The sequence below is a fragment of the Acanthisitta chloris genome, unplaced genomic scaffold, assembly GCF_000695815.1.
Source record: "Acanthisitta chloris isolate BGI_N310 unplaced genomic scaffold, ASM69581v1 scaffold25329, whole genome shotgun sequence".
NCBI classification, from domain to species: domain Eukaryota; kingdom Metazoa; phylum Chordata; class Aves; order Passeriformes; family Acanthisittidae; genus Acanthisitta; species Acanthisitta chloris.
The window spans coordinates 2,121-11,611 of NW_008693430.1; the positions used below are offsets into that span (position 1 = coordinate 2,121).

A 9,491-nucleotide genomic window follows, 5' to 3' on the forward strand; every position below is an offset into this window, starting at 1 on the left:
ATGGTTTCCTGAAGTTTGAATAGGGAAAGCAGAGGTACAGAGCCAGTATATGTGTATATTTTATTAAAGCTGAAGCTGCAGTTATAGTACTTCATCATAATCATGTTTTTCCTGATTAATAATGATCAGCAGACATGAAAGATACGTGAAAAGCACCTTTCCTTCCCACCTAGGCCTTGTTTAGGGCAGGATTTAAAGCTCTATGTAACTTGTGACAGCATACCTTTAAATCCTGGTCTGGACAAGGTCCTAGAGGTGATTTTTCCAGCTGGATAAAAGAGCTGCATCAGGTTACATATCCATTTGATGTACCTATTCGTATTGTGCTGTGGATAACCTCCAGCTGGAGGCAATAAACTCCTGGTGATTAACTAAAAGAGGTGAAGTGGTTGCAGTGGCTCACCATCCTTGCCCAGCCTGTCTCTCTTTGGAGTGAAATCAAACATGTGCGGGTGGGTCAGCCCAGAGCTTGATGTTTTTGTCTGGGATTACCCCCACCCCACCTCACTGGTAGGGTCTGGCACTGAAGTGGTGTGGCAGACAATGCTTTTCAGTGTCTCAGGATATATGGAGGTGTCCCACTCCCTGATGCAGTGTGGCTGTAGAAGGGGAGCATGGCTTTGAAAGCAAATGAGCAGTAGGATTAACGTGGCATATCGAAGAACCTGTAAATAGAACCTTTCCTATAAGATAGGAAATACTTATATGAATGTGACTGTGTTAGCCACTGTTTATGAAACTTGATTTCAAACTGCTTTCTGCTGCACTCTGTTCTTCTCACATCTCCTATTCCAGGTAACATAAGCAAGTGTTGATTTTTTGATCTTACCATCTTCTTCCAGTTTCTTCTTCTGCCATGATTCAGACTGCAAGTTAATCAGAAATGCATACGAAAATCAATATAGAAATTATTCATGTTAGATTTGGTAAAAGCTTTTATTTGGCAAACATAGAGTTGACACAACTTTATTTTAGAGTGCCACTGGTATTAACCTGAAGGCACAAGTTAAATCATATGAAACCAGCTTGATAATAGAGAAAAGCAGAAAGGCTTTTGTTCCTGCCCCCTGTAATGTTGACACAATCATGTGGAATTATGGTTTCAGTGGAAGTCTATAAAAGATGATGCTCCCTGGCTGCAAAGTTTTCTTCTGCACCTCATGGTCAAATAATATGGAGTTGGGCTCTATAAGATTGGTTACAAATCCACTGTTTGTAATTATTTCATCATCATTGTCATCGAGGAAACTTAGAGCAAATATTGGTTTTGCAGAAGGTTCCAAGAAGGACTGAGAGGAACTGCCAACATCCAAGCAAGCAGGATTCAGGTTTTCATGATAAGTTGGAGAAACAAAGTGAAATAAGATGCAGTTTGAAATGGAAGCAACAAATGTAGAAATAATCAACTGCACAAATAAAAGATGAGGGAGAGCTCAAGGGATGATTTTAAATTTTAAATGCACCTCAGGAGTCTCAGTATTATCAATTATGAAAAGAGCAAATAGCATACTGGAAAGTACAATATAAGTGGTGCCTGCAAGAGCTGTGAATTGGCTGATCTTTGAGGCTCTGCTAGTGCAGGGAAGTATGGGCAGAGAAGCACTGCTGCTTTAGCAGCATTGGGTGTCCTGCTGTAGCCTGCAATCTGAAAACTAGCCCAAGGAGGACCATGAAAATTATTCGAGTTGTAGGAAGTAAGATTAAAAGCATTAGACATGTTTTAGAATAAGGAGAGGGAGGGGAAGGACTAAAAGGAGACCAGGTCTGAACCTTGAGGTATGGTAATAGGTTTTGTGCATGGTTATCCATGTGAAGGAAGATGGTAACACTCCTGTATTCCAAATTCACCATGGATGTAACTGGAAATAGCACTCTTAAATGGCAACAGAGGAGGTGTGGGTGAGAAAACACTGCAAGGTAAATATAACAGAGCAGTGGTATGGGATGTATAGAAGCTCTATTGCTGATGGGACAGAACAAATGGGCATCTGTGAAAAATATTTGCATTTGTTTGATCCTTCTGTAGAGGCAGACTATGTAGTTTCTTGAAGACCTTCCTAGTCCATTCACATTTGTTCCTCTCCTGAGGATGTAGTGACATCTGCTGTGTTGGCATAGGAAGGTGTATTCTAAGGACTAACTCCATGGAGCTCATTCTACAATCCATGATGGTTTGTGGTAGTTCAAAATTATCTTAAAAAATTTAGAGTGATGAAATGATTTATAGAGGAAACTAATAGTCTTTTCTTGCTGTATAAATGCCAAAAGAAACCGACACATTTTCTGAGTAGGAGCCACACTTCTATATACAGTCTATTCCAATTCTATTTTTATTGCTGAGTAGTAGGAAAGTTGAATGTCGTGACTGGCTTCTCTAATAGTAGTAAGTGCCAGAGTTGGAATGGGTCACAGTAGATGCTCACTGTTGTGTTGGATTGTACAAGAGTACTTCCTACCAGCTGGTTTCTGCATTGTTGCTGCATGTAGATGGATGGTGTTCAAGAACAAGGCAGTCATCAATATTTAATTTCATGTCCAATCTTTCTTGGTCCTTGGCCTGCTTTATTAGATGGTGTAGAATTGTAGAAGTGTCATTTGGGAGAGATATTTAGAGGTTGTCTTCCTTATCTCCTTAATCAAATCAGCTGCTGCTTTGCTGAATGCTGAAACACACCAAGGATGAAGATCCCATAACCTGTGGTAACAGTGCAGCTGCATCTTCTTAGTGCAAAAGATTTCCCTGAGGCATGCTGTGATGCTCTTCTGTCTTTCTGTGACATCAGTGGGTCCAATGTTAAAGCATTTGCTTCATGGTTGTTACTGCATGTGCCTCAACAGACAGGTATATCTGCACTCTTCCAAAACACATTATGTCACAGATTTTGTACTTTTGATTTGGTTTAAAACATCACAGTCTCAGTTTGCAGCAAATGAAGTGTATGCAATTAATGGCTACTTCCCAGAAGCAGTTTATTCAATTTGACTTATCAGTCTGCTGAAAAGCTCCGGAGTGGATGTAATTTCTCTTGAGCTGCCTTGCAACTAAATGATAGTATGTAGCTGTTTTCTTGCCCTGTAGCTTCCAGATGAAGCCTTATTCTTTTCTTCTACAGGTAGTGAAAGTAATTTCCTAAAAATACAAAGCACTCTTTCAAAGTGTGAGAAAATTAAATTTTTCTTGTCTCCTCCTTTCTACCCCACTTGGTAGCCTGTGTGAGGGAAAAATCTAGGAGATTATTTTTGTCCTTAAAATGTATTTAGTTCAGTTTCTATTTATAATATTGACAAGCTTCTCTGCTTTTATTCTAGCCCTTGGACTTTCATCAAACTTGTGCTAAAAGATATCCTAGACAAACTGGACTGCTACACAATGAAAGTATTGAAAAATACATGTACATGCACCATTTGAAATCAAGTGGAAGTCAGACTTTTTTTTAAACTTTATCCTGATTCTGTATCAGTTCCAAGAGTGGAGGACTTAAAAATAGATTTCTATGTACATTAACGTGTGTCTCCCTATTGATGAATCTTGATTAAGTATTGATGACTCTACCACGCTGTTCAGTATTGGCTACTCATTTGAATTTAGGAATATATGAAGATCAGGCTTGAAAAACCTTTCTTCTGTTTTGACTCAAAGTAGCAGAAACCTGTTACCTGGCAGAGACTTTGCAGACTCTTTCTCATTCTGCTTCTTTTCTTCAAGGGTCTTCACTACTGTGGAAAACATTATCCTTATTTCATTTTTCAGATTACTGCTTTGGGTGACCTGACACTTTCAAGCACCAATTTATTTTTTTTCTGTTGGGATATGCAAGAGTGATTCAGGCCTGCCATCAAGTACTTTGGCTATATCATCAGCGTGGGTCAGCAACTGGTATGTTTGTTGGGTTTTTTTCTTGTAGTGAGTTTTGATCATACATGTAAACTGTTATTTTACACGCAGTTTAACAATTGCTCAGTTTCAGGTAATAACAATGTCTCTGCAATTATTCTTTTTAGTAGTTTTGTTGCATGCTTTCCTCCCTGCCCCCTTGCAGCTCCAAGGTGCATGGATCTTTGGAATTCCAGTTATTTTAACTGAACACTATCCCAAAGGTCTTGGCAGCACTGTGCAAGAAATTGGTTTAACAGGACCTAAACTGGTGCTTCCCAAGGCAAAGTTTGCAGTGGTGTTGCCAAAAGTTGAAACAGCATTAGCAGAGATCCCTGGAGTCAGCAGTGTGTCCTCTTTGGAGTACAATGTCTTGCTATTCCTGCTCTGGTTTATGGTAATGTCTGTTGGCCAACGGAAGTATTAAGCATTTCTTTCTGTAATTACAAAAAAAAAAAAAAAAAAACAAACAACTCAATTTATATTGCTTAGAGCTCAGATATCCTCTACAGAATGTTAGTCTTGTGTTGTATTTGATATTATCTCATAATAAAATTTGAAATGAGGTATTGTAAACTACAGGCTCTTGTCTCAGTCTTTGTTGGCATTTAAAATGCACTTTGAGTTCCCTAGTAATGTCAGGGGTAGAAAAATACATATTTGAGCTCCAATTAATTAGGCACTCTAATCTGGCATTGTACTACTAATGTTTTATAATAATGGTTTGTTGGTGGCTGTTTTGCCTTTGATTTCTCCCCTGCGGACTCATATATGCATCCAGCAAACAACATTGGAATTAATTGGCAGAGGTCTAGGCATTGGTATTGCAACTGATGCCACCTCATCAAGAAGTATGATGGACAGAATGAGGTAAGTTTCTTAGCCAAGGCATTCCCCACCTTGGGCTTGTATGTCTAGTTCCCTGCCTATTGTCAACTTACAAGGAATTTCTAAGGACAGTAAGCAGTGGACAGATGGAGATTTGAGAAGAGGTGTGTGCTCTGATTCTTTGAACAGCATCCAAAGTGGAGAAGAATTAATGCCTTGTTTTTCCTCCTCAAATCATGATTTAATATGTGGAACCCAGTTTGGGATGTATGGATTTCAAAACAGATTATTTTCATTGCAATCTAGTTACTCAGTATAAACACTGGCATCTTAGGATACTTTCTTATGGAGTGTTACCTGTACAACAGATTAAAAGTGCTACAAAGTTTCTGGTTTTGTTGTTTCAAACAGAATTTTTTCATATGTTGAAATTTCTTGAAATGCAATGAAATATAGTAAATTATTGTGTTCAGAGGTCCTTCTTAAATCTGTCCCTCCCTCCGTTTTTCCTCATCAGTACAAATTAAAGTTTAATCTCAAGGCTCTGTGATTATAGCAAAGATTCCCTTCTTCCCTTGCTTCTGGGAGCTTACACTAACTAAATGTTGAGAAAGTGGAGATAAATGTAGCAAGAAGATTTAAAAGCACATACAACTATGTATTAGCAAACTCATGAAAGTAGCTTTTTTGGTGGTGTACTCTAGCTTCCCTGGAGACAACACTGCTGGAAATCAAAAGCTGATATATATATATTAAGTGCTGCAATTTTTGCCTCAGGTCCTAACAATTATTTAGAAATTGAAACAAAAACTACAGCATTTTATACTTTTTTTTTTTTTTAGATTTTGAGAAGACTTCATTTCTTCTGCTCCTCATGAATAAGAGAATTAAAGGCTAAAGGGAAATCCCCAGCATATAGCGATTGATGAAACCTCTGACTTTGATTAAGTGGTAACCTAATGTCAACTGTCATATAGAGCATAGTGACTACACAGAGTACAGGAAGGACTGGAATCAGGGACTTCCCAAATCAATGTGGTGCAGCTGCAGTATTAGACAAAACAAATCTAGAAAACCTGAAATCTGTTTGCCTTGTCATGTGTCTTTGTACATTAAATGATCACACACGCTGTGTCTGTAAGTGTAGAAGTTGGTTCAGTGTAATAGAGGTTAAGACAGTGACTAGCTACCTTTGCTATTCTTTCTAGTCAAAAAGGTATTGATTATCTTTAAACTGTGATTTCTTGCAAAAACTGTAATCCAGGGAAACTGGTCAGTTTTAGATAACTTTTCAGTATGCCTTTGCAATGCTTTCTCACTGAGAACAAAGAAAATGTTTTGCTGTACTTCCTTAAGTAGTAATCATCATAATATGATTCTGAGAACCTTTGCTGCCCTGCAGTGTTGAGCCACCCTGTGATATGGCAGTAAGTCCTTCCTCTCCTTTGTGGCTGCACTTTCAAACATTGTTCTCTTTTCGTGTTACAGAGCATCTCTTAAAATGCTACTGGGAGGCGTGGGCTAGAGCAGGCAAGAGTTGGGCATGCATGGGAGCAGGAGACCAGGAGTAAGGGACGTGTACTGGACATGTCCATAATCCTGGCTGACCATGGTGATATGTTTCTTAGGGAAGTTGGTAACACACCAAAGCACTGGGTAAACCTACCTTAGTCTCACCATACAGCTCACAGTTCCTGTCATTTTCTTCTAATAAATGGGTCTGACATTGCCTCCTGTGCAAACTTGCACCATACTTGGTGAGCTGAGGTGAGATTTCCTGCTCTGGGTTCTCTGGATCCTTGTCCTTACCTTTCTGGGAAGATGGTTATAACATTTGCCTTTTCACAGTAACACAGCCCTCCTCTATTCACAGTGACCTTTCAAGGGTGACAAAGAGTGACCTTGTAGTGATAACAACCAGCTTCTCCAGCAACCTCAAATGTGTCCCATCTGGCCTCACATGTCCCTTCAGTTCTCCACATTTCCCATCATATAGCATGAGTTTTGATCATGCTGGGGATGAACATGCAAATACCCAAGCAGGTGTACTAGGAAGCACAATTTGAATAACTGATAAACAAAGCTTTCACATCTGCCTGGATGACAGTGTGTCTCTGCTTTTGTTGTGTGCTTAAAAATGACAACAGGCAAAAACTTGCAGCCAAAGAAACCCCTCAGAAACAAAAATCCCTCAAAATTTTCATTGATGAAATAATTCAACCCAATTGTTCAAGGTTATGGCTGTTGTGAATTTCTGCCCTATGTGATGAAGATGTCATGCGTCATGGCTTGGTCTTGGATTGAGACAGTTCAGTCTGTTCTTGCTGGATTTCTTTTCTGTTCTACATGTGTTCTACTTGTTTTTGCAGCATGGATGCAACACGCCCTTGTTACTTTCCTTCTTTTGACAGACTGTCTTATAAGAAAACTTAATTTCCACAAAAATCATCCAGTGTGCTTAGCACATACATCTCTTAATTTTTGCTAATCTGAAATCTATATAAATTATATTTAGTCCTAGAAGTAGGGTATAAAACAATGCCAGCCTCTTTGACATGTTATGGTATGTTTTGCTTCTAAAGAGAAGGCATTCTCTTTTTTCAATCAGTGTTTCACAGAAAGCAATGATTTTTTACCAGTCTGTTTTTTCTCTCATCCATACTAGTTAAAAACAAAATCTTTGCATACCTGAAGAAGTTAATCTTGAAAACATTGCCATAAGATTTCATTTTGATTTTCCTATTTTTCTTTTTTTTTTTCATGTCTATGAGGTTTAGCAAATGTGGTGTTGGACATAGTAGGAGAGCTTTGTAGAAGCTGCTGTAGAAGATGCCCAGAGAAGGTAGCTGCTTTGTTTCAGCTTAAGAATATTGCAAGGCTTGCTCCAACTGTAGTAAGCAGGAAACCTTGACTTGAAAAAATCCAGCCTAGTCAGTTTGTTGTTGTATAGACTATAGTTGCATATACTTCACTGCTTGGTCCTGTAAAATTACTAGGTTACCCCTAGCAATTGCTTTGTGACTAAACAACTAAACAGCAGTGACCTATGCCCTAGAAGGTGTGGAACTTCTCTTTCCTTTAGTGATGACAATTGAAACCTGTAAGTATGTATCTGTATTTTCTGCCTCTTGCCCTCCCTTGGCTCATTCAGGACCCCATTAGATTTGGTGGAGCATCCAGGTGAGTAGACAGTGATGCAGGGGAAGCTGGATCCATGAATAGTTTCAGTGCCACAGCATCTGTATGATTACTGGGAAGATGATGCAGAGCAGGGGGTGGTCAGCCTTTGCTGAAGATAACTTTGCTATGTAGGCAACAACCGCAGTCTTAAAAGTCAACAGACTTTACAATGACTCCTGTGGCTTGAGCTACATGAAGCATTGCTCTCTTGAGTTGCACACTTACAAACCTAGCAGACCTCTTTCAGTTTTGCTTTGTGTGCAGCTATGCATTTTATTCTGTAGCCTGTGAGAACTAACTCTGGAATTACTGAGGCTGTTATGAAACATCAGTTAAAAAGAGCTGTTGTTGTGCCAGTATGATTTATAAAGTCTATGGAAGAGATTTTCCTTCTGTCTCCCTAGCCTACTACTAGTGCATTGTATAGACCAAAAGCTGAAGCAGTAGTATGTAACAAGCCCTGAAAGAGAAATTGTTACAATTTCTTGCTTAATGGTTTTAGCCAGGACTTTGCTGCTTTCTGTCTCCCCAGACCTTTCAAATCTGCATGAGAGTGAAGAAACATGCCCTCTGGACCACGCAAGCAGAAAGGGTTGTTACTGTAAAAGGTGTGGGTCTGCTGCTTATTAAATCTGACATGAATCCAGTCCAAGCAGGAAGCCTTATTTGTAATCCAGCCTTTTGCTAAAGTCTAAAAAGTCTTTAGAAACTTTAAACCCAGCACTTTTCATTCTAGCTTTATAAACGGTATCACTAAGAAATGCAAGAATGGAATTGGCAGTACTTTTGTTAATAGGAGATGTTTTCTAAAGTGCCATCCCTCTTTTTTACAAAGTGGATACTCATTCACATTTGCAAATATCTCACATTATTCTCTCTCTGCTCTTTTCTTTTTCAGCATCTGCTTGTACTGGAATTGTAATTACTACTAGCAAAGTTGCTGCTGGTAGCTGATTAAGAACAACCAAAATTCAGAGAGATCCAAAGTGTCACTAAGGCAAGTGTCCCTGGGTCAGGGCTCCTTACCAAAGGTTAACATGGGTGTGGAGGAAGCAGATCTCACTGTTCTCTTTAGAGAGGAAGGACAGGTGTAAGTGCACAGGTGCACCTACTTTTGCTCAAAGTTTGGTAGACGTATAAAAATCAAAATTGACATACTCATGTTTGCCTTGGCAAAATTGTGTGGTTAAACATGTATGTGCCGCTTCATGCTGTTTAGTTGCAGCTGTCAGAGGTTTTGGGTGCCACAGGACCCTTTAGTTTTCAAATGTCCTTGTTCTTTTAAAAAGAAAGAAAAAATAACAGTGCCTGCTTGTCCATACTGCACACTGCTTGTAACAGCTACAGAAAATGCATATTTCTGTGACACCTCTTCATTGTGCACTTTGTAAAAGTGTTCTGTGGTGTTTTCTTTTACTTTTGTTAATAGAATACAATTATGTGTTGGATAAATGGGATATGATATGCTTTAATCTTCTATGTAAATGTAGCATTCTAATAGGGCATAAGTTAAAACCAAGTAAGATATATGGACTACATGTGTGCTTTTGTTCTGTAGGAGAAAATTCACTTTTCTTTGAATAAGACACATAAATCAAGCAGCAGCTGA

At 38.9% G+C, this 9,491-nt stretch overlaps 1 protein-coding gene across 1 annotated transcript; it reads left to right on the plus strand.

The window, feature by feature from the left end:
* Window positions 1–3,706: 3,706 nt before the first annotated feature.
* Window positions 3,707–8,913, plus strand: LOC103810187 (isochorismatase domain-containing protein 1-like; the record flags this gene model as incomplete). Its single annotated transcript, XM_009083080.1, is given in 5 exon segments — window positions 3,707–3,877; window positions 4,041–4,234; window positions 4,628–4,744; window positions 6,576–6,631; window positions 8,815–8,913. Coding segments are annotated over 5 exon segments (637 nt in total), but the record flags the coding sequence as incomplete, so codon positions are not given.
* Between the last annotated feature and the right edge of the window lie 578 nt (window positions 8,914–9,491).